Source organism: Coregonus lavaretus (genome assembly GCF_964263955.1).
Source record: "Coregonus lavaretus genome assembly, chromosome: 22".
Lineage (NCBI taxonomy): Eukaryota > Metazoa > Chordata > Actinopteri > Salmoniformes > Salmonidae > Coregonus > Coregonus lavaretus.
Genome location: NC_140009.1, coordinates 40,183,875 through 40,204,729, shown reverse-complemented (window position 1 = coordinate 40,204,729; position 20,855 = coordinate 40,183,875). Strand labels below are relative to the sequence as shown.

Genomic DNA, 20,855 nt, shown 5'->3' with positions numbered 1-20,855 from the left:
TTTAGCAGACGCTTTTATCCAAAGCGACTTACAGTCATGCGTGCATACATTTTTGTGTATGGGTGGTCCCGGGGATCGAACCCACTACCTTGGCGTTACAAGCGCCGTGCTCTACCAGCTGAGCTACAGAGGACCAACTCATTTATAGAGTGCACTCGACATGCTGAGTCTGAATGAGTTATTTTAGTTCCATTAACTTAAACAAATGCAGTCATGAATATTCCTTTATTCTCTTCTCTGTTTCAGCAGGTAGTTAATATGTCCCTCTTTTCCCTCTCTCAGACGACGGCAAGCTGTCCCTGGAGGAGTTCCAGTCGTACTTTGCCGACGGTATCCTCACCACGGAGCAGATGCAGGAGCTGTTCTATTCCATCGACAGGCAGCAGACTGAGTGAGTGCATCTCATCTGCCTCTGGGAATCCACCTTAGTCACCATCTGTAACTCTGCCACGCAGGGCGGGACGTCTACACTTCAAAGAGGATGTGTCAATATTTCATCAAGGGGGCATAGAATCTAGCGCATGAGCCCTAGTTTTAGTAGTCTAATGAGGGCTCCAGTAGGGGTGATGCGTGAAGCTTGAGGCTGAGAGTGTCCTAAAATGTACACCGTACAGCAGCATGTTTAGGGAAAGGGGGATACCTAGTCAGTTGCACAATTGAATGCATTCAACCGAAATGTATCTTCCGCATTTAACCCAACCCCTTTAAATCAGAGGTGCGGGGGGCTACCTTAATCGATATCGGCAACCGGGGAGCAATTGTTGCTGGGGGTTAACTGCCTTCCTCAAGGGCAGAACTGCAGATTTTTCCACTTTGCCGGCTCGGGGATTCAAACCAGCGACCTTTCGGTTACTGGCCCAACGCTCTTAATGCCCGTAACCACTTTATACACACAGAAGAATGGAATATAGAGAAAGGAAAGAAAGAAAGACTATGTGGTCAATCGATGTGCTCGTAATTAGAACCTTAGGTAAAGAAAAATAGAGGTGTAAGCCAGGGTTTCTCTGAAGACAACACATGCATTATACAATAACATACACATACTAGATAATGGTACTCTACACTCACATCCCCTTATGGCCCCATATGGCCCAAGGCCCTTACTGTTTCTCCACAGTGTCCTGATACCTAACCAACACCTCCTTGTATCTCCAGGGAACCTACAGTGAGGGAAAAAAGTATTTGATCCCCTGCTGATTTTGAACGTTTGCCCACTGACAAAGAAATTATCAGTCTATAATTTTAATGGTAGGTTTATTTGAACAGTGAGAGAAAGAATAACAACAAAAAAATTCAGAAAAACGCATGTCAAAAATGTTATAAATTGATTTGCATGTTAATGAGGGAAATAAGTATTTGACCCCCTCTCAATCAGAAAGATTTCTGGCTCCCAGGTGTCTTTTATACAGGTAATGAGCTGAGATTAGGAGCACTCTATCTAATCGCAGTTTGTTACCTGTATAAAAGACACCTGTCCACAGAAGCAATCAATCAATCAGATTCCAAACTCTCCACCATGGCCAAGACCAAAGAGCTCTCCAAGGATGTTAGGGACAAGATTGTAGACCTACACAAGGCTGGAATGGGCTACAAGACCATCGCCAAGCAGCTTGGTGAGAAGGTGACAACAGTTGGTGCGATTATTCGCAAATGGAAGAAACACAAAATAACTGTCAATCTCCCTCGGCCTGGGGCTCCATGCAAGATCTCACCTCGTGGAGTTGCAATGATCATGAGAACGGTGAGGAATCAGCCCAGAACTACACGGGAGGATCTTGTCAATGATCTCAAGGCAGCTGGGACCATAGTCACCAAGAAAACAATTGGTAACACACTACGCCATGAAGGACTGAAATCCTGCAGCGCCCGCAAGGTCCCCCTGCTCAAGAAAGCACATATACAGAGCTGTCTGAAGTTTGCCAATGAACATCTGAATGATTCAGAGGAGAACTGGGTGAAAGTGTTGTGGTCAGATGAGACCAAAATCGAGCTCTTTGGCATCAACTCAACTCTCCATGTTTGGAGGAGTAGGAATGCTGCCTATGACCCCAAGAACACCATCCCCACCAACATGGAGGTGGAAACATTATGTTTTGGGGGTGTTTTTCTGCTAAGGGGACAGGACAACTTCACCGCATCAAAGGGACGATGGACGGGGCCATGTACCGTCAAATCTTGGGTGAGAACCTCCTTCCCTCAGCCAGGGCATTGAAAATGGGTCGTGGATGGGTATTCCAGCATGACAATGCCCAAAAACACACAGCCAAGGCAACAAAGGAGTGGTTCAAGAAGAAGCACATTAAGGTCCTGGAGTGGCCTAGCCAGTCTCCAGACCTTAATCCCATAGAAAATCTGTGGAGGGAGCTGAAGGTTTGAGTTGCCAAACGTCAGCCTCGAAACCTTAATGACTTGGAGAAGATCTGCAAAGAGGAGTGGAACAAAATCCCTCCTGAGATGTGTGCAAACCTGGTGGCCAACTACTAGAAACGTCTGACCTCTGTGATTGCCAACAAGGGTTTTGCCACCAAGTACTAAGTAATGTTTTGCAGATGGGTCAAATACTTATTTCCATCATTAAAATGCAAATCAATTTATAACATTTTTGACATGCGTTTTTCTGGATTTTTTTGTTGTTATTCTGTCTCTCACTGTTCAAATAAACCTACCATTAAAATTATAGACTGATCATGTCTTTGTCAGTGGGCAAAAGTACAAAATCAGCAGGGGATCAAATACTTTTTTCCCTCACTGTATCACAGGATAAAATGGTGGCTTTGCTCATAAAAATGATTTGACCTTTAAAGTATTTTGATTATATTTTCTGGACACTAATCCTCTCTGATTCTGTTAATGTTTTTGTCATCTTCTTCTGCTGACAATTTCCCTCCCTCTCAGCAACCTAGACATGGACACACTCTCAGGTAATTATCCCTGACTCTTCACTTTTGTTATTGACTGTGTGCTGTCAAAATGCTCTCTCAAGAACTTTACTTTTTAATCCCCTGTCTTTTACAGGATTTTAAATGTTATAAAGCCCTACGTGTTTTATGCCACTCAGTATACAAGTATTCAACATTGTACCCGACAGCTCTGTATCTCTACTCCCCAGAATTCTTCTCTCCACACCTGGGGGAATATCTGAACGTCCTGTCTGCTCTGGAAAAGCTGAACGTCGCCATCTTAAAGGCCATGGACACAACTAAAGAGGTTTGTGGCCAATACAGTACAGCATGTTTAAAGGGATAGTTCAGTGAAATTACATGTTGAGATATTTGTTTCCTTACCTCGAAAGCAGTCTATGGACAAGGTGTGACTGCTATCCATACTTTGCTTTTGTTAAAATGACCACGGCCAACAAATGCTAATATTGCTGAACTATCTCTTTAAGCTTTTACATTAGAATCAACTTTTAGTGGTAACTGCAGCTCTCATAACTCATTTGGTAAGAGAAACTCACTTGGCCGTCTCTTTCCATTACATTTTGCTGTTGTTTTAGCTTTTGCCGTCACACACGTTTCATGTGTTGATGTCTACTGAGAATTTGAAGTAAACAGCAACACAATAGCCAGTTTTGCCTTTATTCGCTTATGACATTTAAACCACTTTTCCCCTGTAGGATTTAGGGTAGGCTTTTGTTAGTGCCATAAGCCTATGAGATCTCTCAGCTGTGATGGTGATATGACAGTATGGAAAGTGGATATGCACTACTTAGTCCTCTTGCTCTTTCTGTTTGAACACACTGATGTGGCATTTTAAAACGACAGGCTGAAATACCCCTGCAGGGACCCCTCACTTACATTTCAACTATGACTCCAGTTCAGGTATTTTCATTGTAAACTTTGGAATGAAATGTGGTGTCGGTCTGAGGACCGACCTATCTCTAGTTGGACAGGTGCTGTAAATACGGTAGTCCTTTAAGCAAAATTCCCTCCAAACCCAGCAAACAACTTCTGGTTGGTCATTTCTGGCATTTATAACTACTCTCAGGGTCCAAGCATAAAGTAAAGCATATAAAACCATGGCTGTCTTCTCTGTCAGGGCATTGCTTGCCAATACGAGACATCACTTCAAAGATTCATGCTTGGTTATGAAGAAACCAGCTAAAAAGAGCATTGGCAAGTGGTTTACAATTTCTGAAATTTATTTTTGATGTACAGTGCATTCAGAAAGTGTTCAGACCCCTTCACTTTTTCAACATTTTGTTACAGTACAGCCTTATTCTAAAATGGCTTACAATACCCCATAATGAGAAAGTGAAAACAGGTTTTTAGAAATGTTTGCTAATTATAAAAAATAAAAAACAGAAATACCTTGTTTACATAAGTATTCAGACCTTTTGCTATGAGACTCGAAATTGAGCTCAGGTGCATCCTGTTTCCAATGATCATCCTTGAGATATTTCTACAACTTGATTGGAGTCCACCTGTGGTAAATTCAATTGATTGGACATTATTTGGAAAGGCACACATCAGTCTATGTAAGGTCCCACAGTTGACAGTGCATGTCAGAGCAAACACCAAGCCATGAGGTCAAAGGAATTGTCCGTAGAGCTCCGTGACAGGATTTTGTCGATGCACAGATCTGGGGAAGGGTACAAAAAAATTCTGCAGCAATGAAGGTCCCCAAGAACACAGTGGCCTCCATCAATCTTAAATGGAGGTGACCAAGAACCCAATGGTCACTCTGACAGAGCTCCAGAGTTCCTCTGTGGAGATGGGAGAACCTTCCAGAAGGTCAACCATCTCTGCAGCACTCCACCAATCAGGCCTTTATGGTAGAGTTGCCAGACGGAAGCCATTCCTCAGTAAAAGGCACATGACAGCCAGCTTGGAGTTTGCCAAAAGGCACCAAAAGGAGTCTCAGACCATGAGAAACAAGATTCTATGGTCTGATGAAACCAAGATTGAACTCTTTGGCCTAAATGCCAAGCGTCACGTCTGGAGGAAACCTGGCACCATCCCTAAAGTGAAGCATGGTGGTGGCAGCATGATGCTGTGGGGATGTTTTTCAGTGGCAGGGATGGGGAGACTAGTCAGGATCGAGGGAAAGATGAACAGAGCAAAGTACAGAGAGGGGCGAAGGTTCACCTGCCAACAGGACAACGACACTAAGTACACATCCAAGACAATGCAGTAGTGGCTTCGAGACAAGTCTCTGAATGTCCTTGAGTGGCCCAACCAGAGCCCGGACTTGAACCCGATTTAAAATCTCTGGAGACACCTAAAAATAGCTGTGCAGCGACGCTCCCCATCCAACCTGAGAGAGCTTGAGAGGATCTGCAGAGAAGAATGGGAGGAACTCCCCAAATACAGGTGTGCCAAGCTTGTAGCGGCATACCCAAGAAGACTCGAGGCTGTAATCGCTGCCAAAGGTGCTTCAACAAAGTACTGAGTAAAGGGTCTGATTACTTATGTAAATGTGATATTTCAGGTGTGTTTTTTGTAAATAAATGTGCAAAAATTTCTAAAAACCTGTTTTTGCTTAATTCATTATAGGTTATTGTGTGTATATTGATGAGGGGCAAAAAACTATTAAATCCATTTTAGAATAAGGCTGTAACGTAACAAAATGTGGAAAAGGTGAAGGGGTCTGAATACTTTCCGAATGCACTGTAAATGGCTTGATCAAATGAATTTACAAACATAACTCTTGAGAGTCCTGCCCATCACCAACGTCTAAAATCAAATCAAACGCTGTGTGTGTCACTCTACACTCTCTCCTCCTCCACTGACGATACTGTCTGCACACACTAGAGTATCTAGCGTCCTGCCAGTGCATTCGGAAAGTATTCAGACCCCTTGACTTTTTAAAATGGATTAAATAAAAACATTTCCTCATCAATCTACACACAATACCCCATAATGACAAAGCAAAAACTGGTTTTTAGAAATTGACATGATTTGGAAAGGCACACACCTGTCTATATACAGTGAGGGAAAAAAGTATTTGATCCCCTGCTGATTTTGTACGGTTGCCCACTGACAAAGAAATGATCAGTCTATAATTTTAATGGTAGGTTTATTTGAACAGTGAGAGACAGAATAACAACAAAAAAATCGAGAAACAAGCATGTCAAAAATGTTATAAATTGAATTGCATTTTAATGAGGGAAATAAGTATTTGACCCCCTCTCAATCAGAAATATTTCTGGCTCCCAGGTGTCTTTTATACAGGTAACGAGCTGAGATTAGGAGCACACTCTTGAAGGGAGTGCTCCTAATCTCAGTTTGTTACCTGTATAAAAGACACCTGTCCACAGAAGCAATCAATCAATCAGATTCCAAACTCTCCACCATGGCCAAGACCAAAGAGCTCTCCAAGGATTTCAGGGACAAGATTGTAGACCTACACAAGGCTGGAATGGGCTACAAGACCATCGCCAAGCAGCTTGGTGAGAAGGTGACAACAGTTGGTGCGATTATTCGCACATGGAATAAACACAAAATAACTGTCAATCTCCCTCGGCCTGGGGCTCCATGCAAGATCTCACCTTGTGGAGTTGCAATGATCATGAGAACGGTGAGGAATCAGCCCAGAACTACACGGGAGGATCTTGTCAATGATCTCAAGACAGCTGGGACCATAGTCACCAAGAAAACAATTGGTAACACACTACGCCGTGAAGGACTGAAATCCTGCAGCGCCCGCAAGGTCCCCCTGCTCAAGAAAGCACATATACAGGGCCGTCTGAAGTTTGCCAATGAACATCTGAATGATTCAGAGGAGAACTGGGTGAAAGTGTTGTGGTCAGATGAGACCAATATCGAGCTCTTTGGCATTAACTCAACTCGCCGTGTTTGGAGGAGGAGGAATGCTGCCTATGACCCCAAGAACACCATCCCCACCGTCAAACATGGAGGTGGAAACATTATGCTTTGGGGGTGTTTCTCTGCTATGGGGACAGGACAACTTCACCGCATCAAAGGGACGATGGATGGGGCCATGTACCGTCAAATCTTGGGTGAGAACCTCCTTCCCTCAGCCAGGGCATTGAAAATGGGTCGTGGATGGGTATTCCAGCATGACAATGACCCAAAACACACGGCCAAGGCAACAAAGGAGTGGCTCAAGAAGAAGACATTAAGGTCCTGGAGTGGCCTAGCCAGTCTCCAGACCTTAATCCCAAAGAAAATCTGTGGAGGAAGCTGAAGGTTCGAGTTGCCAAACGTCAGCCTCAAAACATTAATGACTTGGAGAAGATCTGCAAAGAGGAGTGGAACAAAATCCCTCCTGAGATGTGTGCAAACCTGGTGGCCAACTACAAGAAATGTCTGACCTCTGTGATTGCCAACAAGGGTTTTGCCACCAAGTACTAAGTAATGTTTTGCAGAGGGGTCAAATACTTATTTCCCTCATTAAAATGCAAATCAATTTATAACATTTTTGACATGCGTTTTTCTGGATTTTTTTGTTGTTATTCTGTCTCTCACTTCAAATAAACCTACCATTAAAATTATAGACTGATCATGTCTTTGTCAGTGGGCAAAAGTACAAAATCAGCAAGGGATCAAATACTTTTTTCCCTCACTGTAAGGTCCCATTGTTGACAGTGCATGTCAGAGCAAAAACCAAGCCATGAGGTCTGAATACTTTCCGAATGCACTGTATATATACTGAACAAAAATATAAATGCAACATGTAAAGTTTTGGTCCGATGTTTCATGAGCTAAAGTAAAAGATCCCAGAAATGTTCCATATGCACAAAAAGCTTATTTCTCTCAAATGTTGTTCACACATTTGTGTACATCCCTGTTAGTGAGCATTTCTCCTTTGCCAAGATAATCCATCCACCTGACAAGTGTAGCATATCAAGAAGCTAATTAAACAGCATGATCATTACACAGGTGCACCTTGTGCTGGGGACAACAAAAGGCCACTCTAAAATGTGCAGTGTTGTCACACAACACAATGCCACAGATGTCTCAATTTTTGGTGTGCTGACTGCAGGAATGTCCACCAGAGCTGTTGCCAGAGAATTTGATGTTCATTTCTCTACCATAAGCCGCCTCCAATGTCATTTTAGAGAATTTGGAAGTATGTCCAACCGGCCTCACAACCGCAAACCACGTGTAACCACGCCATCCCAGGACCTCAACATCTGGCTTCTTCACCTGCAGGATCATCTGAAACCACCCACCCGGACAGCTGATGAAACAGTGGGTTTGCACAATCGAAGGATTTCTGCAGTTTCAATTGTTTCAACTGTATCGGGTAGATGGCAGACAGCGTGTCTGGCGTCGTCTGGGTTTGCCAATGTCAACGTTGTGAACAGAGTGCCCCATGGTGGCGGTGGGGTTCTAGTATGGGCAGGCATAAGCTATGGACAACAAACACAATTGCATTTAATCGATGGCAATTTGAATGCACAGAGATACCGTGATGAGATCCTGAGGCCCATTTCATCCACCGCCATTTCCTCATGTTTCAGCATGATAATGCACGGCCCCATGTCGCAAGGATCTGTACACAATTCCTGGAAGCTGAAAATGTCCCAGTTCTTCCATGGCCTGCATACTCACCATACATGTCACCCATTGAGCATGTTTGAGATGCTCTGGATCGACGTGTACGACAGCGTGTTCCAGTTCCCGCCAATATCCAGCAACTTCGCACAGCCATTGAAGAGGAGTGGGACAACATTCCACAGGCCACAATCAACAGCCTGAACAACTCTATGTGAAGGAGATGTGTTGCGCTGCATGAGGCAAATGGTGGTCACTCCAGATACTGACTGGTTTTCTGATCCATGCCCCTACTTTTTTTTAAAGGTATCTGTGACCAACAGATGCGTATCTGTATTCCCAGTCATGTGAAATCCATAGATTAGGGCCTAATGAATTCATTTCAATTGACTGATTTTGTTATATGAACTGTAACTCCGTAAAATCTTTGAAATTGTTGCATGCTGCGTTTATATTTTTATTAAGTGTATTTGCTCCGTGGTGCACATTGGAAGGAACCACTTACTAGGGAGAATAGTAAGTGGTTCCACTGACAGATATTTCTTGAAATTATTATGATAAAACATGAGCTTAAAAATCAAGTGTAGTAATTATTTTAACATCTGAATATTGTATTAAAAAAAATATCTGATGGGGCACGTGCCCTTGTGTCCCCTATGGGCATGACACCATTGAATATAACGTTGTGGATAAAGTTTAGAATTACACAATTTCATATCTACAACATCTAAAGGCCTACATCACTATACTGAGAGCATGTCTGTTTCTAAAAGGACGTATTTGGTTTCTTTGGGAGCCTTTGTTAATGTATTTTGGTCACCCCCACAGTACACAACGAGCAATGAGGAAGTTTATTGCAGCTGGGGTAAGTTTCTCGAAAACAAGTGAAATCACAAAAAAAAGTGTCTGCACCCTTCTATAACTGCCATTTACATAAAAATAGAGATTCCCTTCAGAAAAAGTAAACCACTCCTTTAAGACATGAAAGCAGAACGGTGTTAATTTGGTGTGATCTATAGAGATATCCTGCTCATAGCACATACAGAGGCAGACTGGAGCACTGGATGATAATGAGATTATTGTTTTGATAAACATGGTGTTCAGATCAAAGAACCTGCCATAAAATGAAATCGATAACATGCTTAAGCTTCATCAGTCTAATCCTTGATGTTGGGATCAGGCTAATCTGTGGTGTGGATGGATGCAGATGGAACATTATTGATTGGTCTATGCTATGCTGTGAATCCCAATCCCCACTATTTGTGTCGAAATTGCTATACAGATGTAGGATTTTAATTTGATCCGTTTTTCACAGCATGAAAATAAAGTGGAAATTACAAATTTAAGAAACTTCGGAAAGGTATAATCTTGAGCGGAGGGAGCATAGATGGAACAGCCAGGCAGGGAGGTAGAAACATCCCACTGGGCACAAACTGGTTGAATCAACGTTGTTTCAATGAAATTTGTCAACGTATTGTGATGTGGAATCTATGTGGAAAATACATTGGATTTGAAAAAAGTAATCAACTGTTGTTTTGAGGGTGAAATTTCAACCACAGGATTACGTCATCTTGGCAACCAATTTTCAACATTGAAAACCTTGTATAAAATGTTGAAGTTTTACCTTTGAAACAACGTCAGATCTTCAACGTTATATCCACTATCTGAAAAAACAATAGGTTGCGCCCTGCTTAGCTTTGATATCTGTCACTGACTACTACCAAAGTGCTATCTTGGGATGATTATTGAGAGAGCTCTTAATAACTCAATAGATTCCCCGTTGCTATCGAAGTTATTCCAAAGGGTAGATTTAACAGAGCAAATTAAATGTAACCATACATTATAAGTCATGTATCATTAATATTTAGGCCTGTATGGCATTTGTGAAGCCATCAACAGCTATTGTTTAATTTCAACCCAGGGTTCAACTAAAAATAGAAATTACATATAGGCCTAGGGTTTCAAGCTTTGGTTGATTTGAAATGTTATCTTCAAGTTGTTAATTCATATGTTAGATTCACGTCTCCATCTAAACCAAAAAGTTAAAGAATAGGACTAAATCAAATAAAACTTTATTTAAAGTGCATTTAAAGTTTGATTTGATTTAGTCCTATTCTTTAACTTTGATTTTTGATTGAGATGGAGATGTGAATCCAACATATAAATTATTAATCTGTAGACAAACTGGATATTGAATTGTGTTTGGTTGTCAACGCAACAAATGTCAATATTTGAAGATATATCTTCTGCAAAATAGTTCCATCTGTGCCACTGACTTAGTCTGGCTTTAATTCCAGTTTTCTACAAATTAATAATTGATATGTTGGATTCACTTCTCCATCGCAACTGAAAATCAAAGTTAAAGAGTAGGACTAAATCAAATCAATTATTCTTTAAAGGTGCTACGCATTGTAATTTCAGAAAATGTCCATAATATACACTACATGACCAAAAGTATGTGGATAACTGCTCATCAAACATCTCATTCCAAAATCATGGGCATTAATATGGAGTTTGTCCCCACTTTGCTGCTATAACAGCCTCTACTCTTCTGGGAAGGCTTTCCACTAGATGTTGGAACATTGCTGCAGGGACTTGCTTCCATTCAGCCACAAGAGCATTAGTGAGGTCGGGCACTGATATTGGGCCATTAGGCCTGGCTCCGATTCATCCCAAAGGTGTTCGATGGGGTTGAGGTCAGGGCTCTGTGCAGGCCAGTAAAGTTCTTCCACACCAATCTCGACAAACCATTTCTGTATGGACCTCGCTTTGTGCACGGGGGCATTGTCATGCTGGAACAGGAAAGGGCCTTCCCCAAACTGTTGCCACAAAGTTGAAAGCACAGAATCGTCTAGAATGTCATTGTATTCTGTAGCATTAAGATTTCCCTTCAATGGAACTAAGGGGTCTAGCCCGAACCATGAAAAACAGCCCCAGACCATTATTCCTCCTCCACCAAACTTTACAGTTGGCACTATGCATTGGGGCAGGTAGCGTTCTCCTGGCATCCGCCAAACCCAGATTCATCCGTCGGACTGCCAGAGGGTGAAGCATGATTCATCACTCCAGAGTCCAATGGCGGCGAGCTTTACACCACTCCAGCCGACACTTGGTGATTTTAGGCTTGTGTGCGGCTGCTCGGCCATGGACAACCATTTCATGAAGCTCCCGATGAACAGTTCTTGTGCTGACGTTGCTTCCAGAGGCAGTTTGGAACTCGGTAGTGAGTGTTGCAACTGAGGACAGACGATTTTTACGCGCTACTTGCTTCAGCATTCGGCGTCCCGTTCTGTGAGCTTGTGTGGCCTACCACTTCGCGGCTGAGCCATTGTTGCTCCTAGATGTTGCCACTTCACAATAACAGCATTTACAGTTGACCGGGCAGCTTTAGCAGGGCAGAAATTTGACGGACTGACTTGTTGGAAAGGTGGCATCCTATGATGGTGCCACATTGAAAGTCACTGAGCTCTTCATAAGGCCATTCTACTGCCAATGTTTGTCTGTGGAGATTTCATGGCTGTGTGCTCGATTTTATACACCAGTCAACAACGGGTGGGGCTGAAATAGCTGAATCCACTATTTTGAAGGGGTGTCCACATACTTTTGTATATATACTGTATCTGGCGCTAATAGTGGAAGGATAGTGTTTCACAGTATTACTTACCCACCAGTGTTGTGATTGGCTGTGATATTCGCCTATTGATTTCTCCCGCCGAAGCGGCATCTGTTGTCAAAATGTTCTGACTTAGTGGATGTGTTATCTAGTGGAAATCGCTCTGTCATTCCTGGTTGCAAAAATTCTACACTGTTCGCTCAATTTCAGTTGATGTGACAAAACAATGGAATCATTGTACCATCTAAATCGCTGTGAAACATATTATCCATAACAAAACATTGTGTTTTTACAGCTGTTTGAAGTTGGTGGACCAAAACTGAAAGTTACAAGTTACTTTCAGTTTTGGCCCACCAGCTTCAACCAGCGGTTTTGGTCCATCAGCTCCAACAGTTGAAAAAACAATATTTTTTGCTATAAAAAATATATTTCACAGCAATTTAGATGGTACAATGATTACCTACACTAGTCAGTGCTTATTTTCTCACATAAACCTAAATTGAGCGAACAGTGTAGAATTCTTGCAACCAGGAAGTGATTTCCACTAGATAACACGGCCACAGTCAGAAGAGCTTTCACATTTTGACAACAGATGCCGCTCCGGCGGGAGAATAGGCGAATATAACAGCCAATCACAACACTGGCGGGTAAGTAATACTGTGAAACACTATCATTCCAGTATTACTGAAGATACTGTATATTATGGACATTTTCTGAAATTACAATGCAACATTTCAACAACAACAAAATCCTCTGTAGCACCTTTAACTTATATTTTTGGTTGAGATGGAGACGTGAATCCAACGTATCAATTATTAATTTGTAGACAAACTGGAATTAAAGCCAGACTAAGTCAGGGGCACAAAAGATACATCTCCTTCAAATGTTGATATTTTGTTGCGTTGAAAATCAAACACAATTCAATATCGCTTTTGTAATAAATGAAATAGCCTAAAGTTAAAGCTATCTTACAAACTAATGTAACTTAAAGTGAGTGAGTGGCGCAGTGGTCTAAGGCGCCGCATCGCAGTGCTAACTGTGCCACTAGAGATCCTGGTTCGAATCCAGGCTCTGTCGCAGCCGGCCGCGACCGGGAGACTCATGGGCGGCGCACAATTGGCCCAGGGTAGGGGAGGGAATGGCCGGCAGGGATGTAGCTCAGTTGATAGAGCATGGCGTTTGCAACGCCAGGGTTGTGGGTTCGATTCCCACGGGGGGCCAGTATAAAAAAATAAAAATAAAATAAATAAATGTATTCACTAACTGTAAGTCGCTCTGGATAAGATGTAGCGAATGGTGGTAACGTCAGATACTGACTGGTTTTCTAGGGGCGTGGTGATCCACGCCCCTACCTTTCTGTTTAAAGTATCTGTGACCAACAGATGCGTATCTGTATTCCCAGTTATGTGAAATCCATAGATTAGGCCCTAATGAGTTTATTTCAATTGACAGATTTCCTTATATGAACTGTAACTCAGTAAAATCTTTTAAATTGTTGCATGTTGCGTTTATATTTTTGTTCAGTGAATATAAGCTAAACAGACTTGCCATAATCAGTCTTGCAATTCCGTGAATCACCACCCAATGTTTCAGTTAATCTCTCAAGAAGTTATCAAAAACCAAAAAAGTAAAAAAAACGCTTTAAGAGGCACAATGCAGAAATTGCTCCGCCATTTCCTGGTTGCTAAAATTCGAATCGTTCGCCTAATTTCAAGTATCGTGTAGTGAATCATTGTACCATCTAAACCGCTGTGAAATGTCCTCTGTAGCTCAGTTGGTAGAGCATGGCTCTTACAACGCCAGGGTTGTGGGTTCGTTTCCCACGGGGGGCCAGTATGAAAATGTATGCACTCACTAACTGTAAGTCGCTCTGGATGAGAGCGTCTGCTAAATGACTAAAATGTAAATGTAAATGTAAAATATATTTTCCATAAACAAAAATATTGCATTTTCAGCTGTTTGAAGCTGGTATACAAAACCGAAAGTCAAAGACGGGAAGCATAGAAATAGCGCACATAGAACATATCTACCGCTTCTTAGACTTGCTTTCAATGTGTCACGTTCGTTGAAGGACGGGTCAGACCAAGGCGCAGCGTGATATACGTACATGTTTATTTACTCGCACCAGACCAGTGGTGCGTTTGTCCAGTCCGGCACAACTGTGAGAGACTGAATCTAAAACAAAAATCCAGAAAATCACATTGTATGATTTTTAAGTAATTCATTTGCATTTTATTGCATGACATAAGTATTTGATACATCAGAAAAGCAGAACTTAATATTTGGTACAGAAACCTTTGTTTGCAATTACAGAGATCATACGTTTCCTGTAGGTCTTGACCAGGTTTGCACAGACTGCAGCAGGGATTTTGGCCCACTCCTCCATACAGACCTTCTCCAGATCCTTCAGGTTTCGGGGCTGTCGCTGGGCAATACGGACTTTCAGCTCCCTCCAAAGATTTTGTATTGGGTTCAGGTCTGGAGACTGGCTAGGCCACTCCAGGACCTTGAGATGCTTCTTACGGAGCCACTCCTTAGTTGCCCTGGCTGTGTGTTTCGGGTCGATGTCATGCTGGAAGACCCAGCCACGACCCATCTTCAATGCTCTTACTGAGGGAAGGAGGTTGTTGGCCAAGATCTCGCGATACATGGCCCCATCCATCCTCTCCTCAATACGGTGCAGTCGTCCTGTCCCCTTTGCAGAAAAGCATCCCCAAAGAATGATGTTTCCACCTCCATGCTTCACGGTTGGGATGGTGTTCTTGGGGTTGTACTCATCCTTCTTCTTCCTCCAAACACGGCGAGTGGAGTTTAGACCAAAAAGCTTTATTTTTGTCTCATCAGACCACATGACCTTCTCCCATTCCTCCTCTGGATCATCCAGATGGTCATTGGCAAACTTCAGACGGGCCTGGACATGCGCTGGCTTGAGCAGAGGGACCTTGCGTGCGCTGCAGGATTTTAATCCATGACGGCGTAGGGTGTTACTAATGGTTTTCTTTGAGACTGTGGCCCCAGCTCTCTTCTGGTCATTGATCAGGTCCTGCCGTGTAGTTCTGGGCTGATCCCTCACCTTCCTCATGATCATTGATGCCCCACGAGGTGAGATCTTGCATGGAGCCCCAGACCGAGGGTGATTGACCGTCATCTTGAACTTCTTCCATTTTCTAATTATTGTGCCAACAGTTGTTGCCTTCTCACCAAGCTGCTTGCCTATTGTCCTGTAGCCCATCCCAGCCTTGTGCAGGTCTACAATTGTATCCCTGATGTCCTTGCACAGCTCTCTGGTCTTGGCCATTGTGGAGAGGTTGGAGTCTGTTTGATTGAGTATGTGGACAGGTGTCTTTTATACAGGTAACGAGTTCAAACAGGTGCAGTTAATACAAGTAATGAGTGGAGAACAGGAGGGCTTCTTAAAGAAAAACTAACAGGTCTGTGAGACCCGGAATTCTTACTGGTTGGTAGGTGATCAAATACTTATGTCATGCAATAAAATGCAAATTAATTACTTAAAAATCATACAATGTGATTTTCTGGATTTTTGTTTTAGATTCCGTCTCTCACAGTTGAAGTGTACCTATGATAAAAATTACAGACCTCTACATGCTTTGTAAGTAGGGAAACCTGCAAAATCGGCAGTGTATCAAATACTTGTTCTCCCCACTGTACATGTTTATTTACACTGAATAAACACCATGACAAAACAACAAAGGAAACGAAACATGAAGTCCAAGGTAGAACACACAACATACCTTACAAGGAACAAGATCCCACAACTAAACAGTGCCAATAGGCTGCCTAAGTATGGTCCCCAATCAGAGACAACGAGTGACAGCTGCCTCTGATTGGGAACCACACCGGCCAACATAGATCCATACATACTAGATCCTATACATAGAACTACACAACCTAGAATATACACACCCTGACTCAACATATAAGAGTCCCCTGAGTCAGGGCGTGACACAATGAGAATGACAGATCTATAACACACATTTCTATGTGAATTTGGTCGGGTGCCCAAAAAGTTACATATTGCAGCTTGAAAAACAAAATATGTATAATATTTACAGATCTTTCTGCCAGGGTTGCCAGGTCTTGCTAACATTTCTAGCCCAATGACCACTCAAAACCTACCCACAAGGCTTGAAAAGTAGCCCCATTTTTTGGGGTCGCAGCAAGAGATGTGTTGCCACATTTACAACTGGTAAAATCACTTTAAGACGTATGTTTTTTTTTCTCCAGAAAACATTATTGTGAAATGGTGTTCATACAATGTTAAACATTGTTAAATAAGGATAATACAAGTCACATTACTCCAAAATAATAATATTTTCAACTGGAGTATAAAAATCGATAAGCCCCAACAGTTTGCTTTTTGGCTTCTTTTTGTCCCAGTCATCAATCCCTCTGGAGCAAGAAGGAAAGGAAAGAGAGAGAGAGGAGATCCATCATGAGTCCAGTACATCAAGAGAGTTTTATTCTACTATTAATCAATCACTACTATAATTTGAAAGTAAGTAATGGAATTAATTGGTTCCTCTCTGTCCTCACCACTGCACCACTGCACCACTCTCTCTCTCCTCTGACTTCAACTTTCTGGCCAATGTTAGCTAGCTACGGGGCTCGAGACTTTTTTCATCACCGTACCAGAATCGTCTCGAAGTGCAATTTAAAACGTCCCAAATTGCAGATTAACTGTCCCAAATTAAAATTTGGTGTGAAAACCGCAATGCCATGGCAACCACAGAACTAGTAGAACTGCACCAGAGCTACACGGCGCCATGGCAACCACATAACTATTAGAAATGCACCAGAGCTACTCAGCTGTTCTCCCCATCTCCCCTTCTCTCTCCATATCTATTTCTTTCTACCTCTTTCACACAGTCCCTCTTCGCCTTTTCCATTCTGTCATTAATCTGCCCAACATCAGTTTTGATTCACTCAAGGAGAGGTTATTGCCTGAAGGGCTGTACTGAGATCAGATTTGCCTTCCCTAGTCCTAGCCTTGACTATTGCTTATTCAAAAACAAACTGGCCTTGGAGCATAAGAGCTTGAGTACAACTCCTATCAACATTCCTCTTTATATCTCAGAAGTGATGTCAATAAGTCCCCTCTCGGGACACTAAAGTGGGGGTGAATATCTGTGTCGCTCTACAGCCATGGTTCTGATAACATTCAATCCAATTCAAACATTTCAACAGTCCTGGGCACATTATTCAAAAAGTGTCAGAGTAAGAATGCCGATTTAGGATTACGTCCCCCCCTGTCCATACAATCATATTCAGTATGATCTAAAAGGTAAAACTGGTCCTATATCAGCACTCCTACTCTGATCTTATAGAAATTGGAGCATGCATTTTTATCCATGTCTATAATTATGTTCTCTCTTCCAGTGGAGTGCTGAGATAAAAATATAAAAAATAAATAAAAAACTATTTTCAACAGAAATTCTCAACTCTGGCTTTCTGTCGAGAAGAGAAAGGAAGTAAAACGAAAATAGAATAGTGTTCATTATTCATGAAGTGTTCAGCACACTGGGAGGGAGCAGGAAAACATTGGAGAGGAGGGAATGAAGGAATACAATAAACTGTTTCCATAGGTTGCAATTTTTCAAAATACAGCACACTTTCAAGGCTTTGCACACTCAATTTCGATAACTTAATTTCATAGGGCCATTGGGGCTTTTTCAGTACTAACAAAAATGTAACTGAAAAAAATGAAACTGAATCATAAAGAGATCAGTGCGAACACAGCAGGCTTTCTCAGCTACTATAAATCAGGGTCCTCCAATGAAATGATGAGTGCAGTAAAACAAAACAAAAGGATCATTAACAATATTTTTACCATCATGTTACTTGTCACACACCATTACACATGGCACCTGCCACTGTAACATGTTAACCTTTAGCACATTTAAGATCAATTTAGCAAATTATTGGTGTGTGAAATTCCTCAAAGTCACACAGGCTGGGATTCGGTCTAGTGCCGATAGAAGATTTCCGGATAGTGCTGTCAGAAGTGAATGCAATTGATTTGCACAGCAGCATGTCCTGGGTGGAGGGTATACACTGAGTGGACAAAACATTAGGAACATCTGACATAGACTGACCAGGTGAATCCAGGTGAAGGCTATGATCCCTTATTGATGTCACTTGTTAAATCCACTTCAATCAGTGTAGAAGGGGAGGAGGGTTACATAGAGGTTACATGGTTTACATGGAGGAAATTGGACCTCTCTGAAAAGAAAATGGTTGACCCTCCATTCAACAAAATATATTTTACCTAAACCCTCCCTGAACGCTTGAAAAAAAACAAGTGACCCTCCACTATACCAAAAATAATAATTTAAAACCAAGTGGATCGCAGAGAACATGTCTACCGTTTATCCTGACTTCTTGGACAGACCAGAGCTTTAGATATGCAGTTTTAGAAACTGTTCTTCGTCCTGTAAGCGTTACATGGCAACGCGGGAATTTTGATAGCGCACAGGGCTGCGGGCCAGAAGGCTGTGGGTTCGCAGACCACCGTGGACAAGAGTAGGGGTGGAAAGATCTACAGTTGAAGTTTACATACACCTTAGCCAAATACATTTAAACTCAGTTTTTCACAATTCCTGACATTTAATCCTAGTAAAAATTCCCTGTCTTAGGTCAGTTAGGATCACCACTTTATTTTAAGAATGTGAAATGTCAGAATAATACTAGAGAGAATGATTTATTTCAGCTTTTATTTCTTTCATCACATTCCTAGTTTGTCAAAAGTTTACATACACTCAATTAGTATTTGGTAGCATTGCCTTTAAATTGTTTAACTTGGGTCAAACGTTTTGGGTAGCCTTCCACAAGCTTCCCACAATAAGTTGGGTGAGTTTTGGCCCATTCCTCCTGACAGAGCTGGTGTAACTGAGTCAGGTTTGTAGGCCTCCTTGCTCGCACACGCTTTTTCAGTTCTGCCCACAAATGTTCTATAGGATTGAGGTCAGGGTTTTGTGATGGCCACTCCAATACCTTGACTTTGTTGTCCTTAAGCCATTTTGGCACAACTTTGGAAATATGCTTGGAGTCATTGTCCATTTGGAAGACCCATTTGCGACCAAGCTTTAACTTCCTGACTGATGTCTTGAGATGTTGCTTCAATATATCCACATAATTTTCCTTCCTCATGATGCTATCTATTTTGTGAAGTGCACCAGTCCCTCCTGCAGCAAAGCACCCCCACAGCATGATGCTGCCACCCCCGTGCCTCACGGTTGGGATGCTGTTCTTCGGCATGCAAGCCATCACCTTTTTCCTCCAAACATAACGATGGTTATTATGGCCAAACAGTTCTATTTTTGTTTAATCAGACCAGAGGACATTTCTCAAAAAAGTAAGATCTTTGTCCCCATGTGCAGTTGCAAACCGTAGTCTGGCTTTTATATGTCAGTTTTGGAGCAGTGGCTTCTTCCTTGCTGAGCGGCCTTTCAGGTTATGTCGATATAGGACTCGTTTTACTGTGGATATAGATACTTTTGTACCTGTTTCCTCCAGCATCTTCACAAGGTCCTTTGCTGTTGTTCTGGGATTGATTTGCACTTTTCGCACCAAAGTACGTTCATCTTTAGGAGACAGAACGCGTCTCCTTCCTGAGCGGTATGACGGCTGCGTGGTCCCATGGTGTTTATACTTGCGTACTATTGTTCGTACAGATGAACGTGGTACCTTCAGGCGTTTGGAAATTGCTCCCAAGGATGAACCAGACTTGTGGAGTTCTACAATTGTTTTTCTGAAGTCTTGGCTGATTTCTTTAAATTTTCCCATGATGTCAAGCAAAGATGCACTGAGTTTGAAGGTAGGCCTTGAAATACATCCACAGGTACACCTCCAATTGACTCAAATGATGTCAATTAGCCTATCAGAAGCTTCTAAAGCCATTTTCTGGAATATTCCAAGCTGTTTAAAGGCACAGTCAACTTAGTGTATGTAAACTTCTGACCCACTGGAATTGTGATACAGTGAATTATAAGTGAAATAATCTGTCTGTAAACAATTGTTGGAAAAATTACTTGTGTCATGCACAAAGTGTCCTAACTGTCACGATCGTCATAATGATTGGACCAAGGCGCAGCGTGATATGCGTACATCTTTTTAATAGTGTACTGGCAACACGATACAAAATACAAAACAACCAAACGAAACGTGAAGTCCTCGGTTAACAACACAAACCAACACGGAACAAGATCCCACAAAACACAAGTGCACAACAGGCTGCCTAAGTATGGTTCTCAATCAGAGACAACAAGCAACAGCTGATTCACGTTGCCTCTGATTGAGAACCACCCCGGCCAACATAGAAACACATAACCTAGAACAGAACATAGAAAACAAAAAATAGACACTACACAAAGAAACTAACACCCTGGCTCAACATACAAGAGTCCCCAGAGCCAGGGCGTGACAGTACCCCCCCCCCCCCCCCCCCAAAGGCGCGGACTGCGACCGCGCCAACATAAACCCAACAGGGGAGGGGCCAGGTGTGCATTCCGCCTCGGAGGCGGATCCGGCTCCGGGCGTGACCACCACCCTCTAACAACCCCCCCGTAGCGCCCCTGGTCTGGTCCCGCTGGCTGGAGCTGGACTGGACATCGGTGGAGCGGATTGCTTAGGCTCCGGTGTGGAGCAGCTGACCGGTACCTGACCAGGCACCGGTGAAACAGGCACGGGCTGTGCCGGACTGACGACGCGCACCACAGGCTTGGTGCGGGGAGCAGGGACGGGCCGGACCGGGCTGGCGACGC

General features: G+C 42.6%; 1 protein-coding gene across 1 annotated transcript in view; it reads left to right on the top strand.

Moving 5' to 3' along the window:
- Positions 1–20,855, top strand: part of LOC311150329 (N-terminal EF-hand calcium-binding protein 1-like) — a 62,481-nt gene that overhangs the window by 17,688 nt on the left and 23,938 nt on the right. The window contains exons 3-5 of the mRNA XM_084187734.1: positions 283–391; positions 2,896–2,921; positions 3,110–3,207. Of these exons, the coding sequence (XP_084043860.1) occupies positions 283–391; positions 2,896–2,921; positions 3,110–3,207 (233 nt within the window). The remainder of the gene's footprint in view (positions 1–282; positions 392–2,895; positions 2,922–3,109; positions 3,208–20,855) is intronic.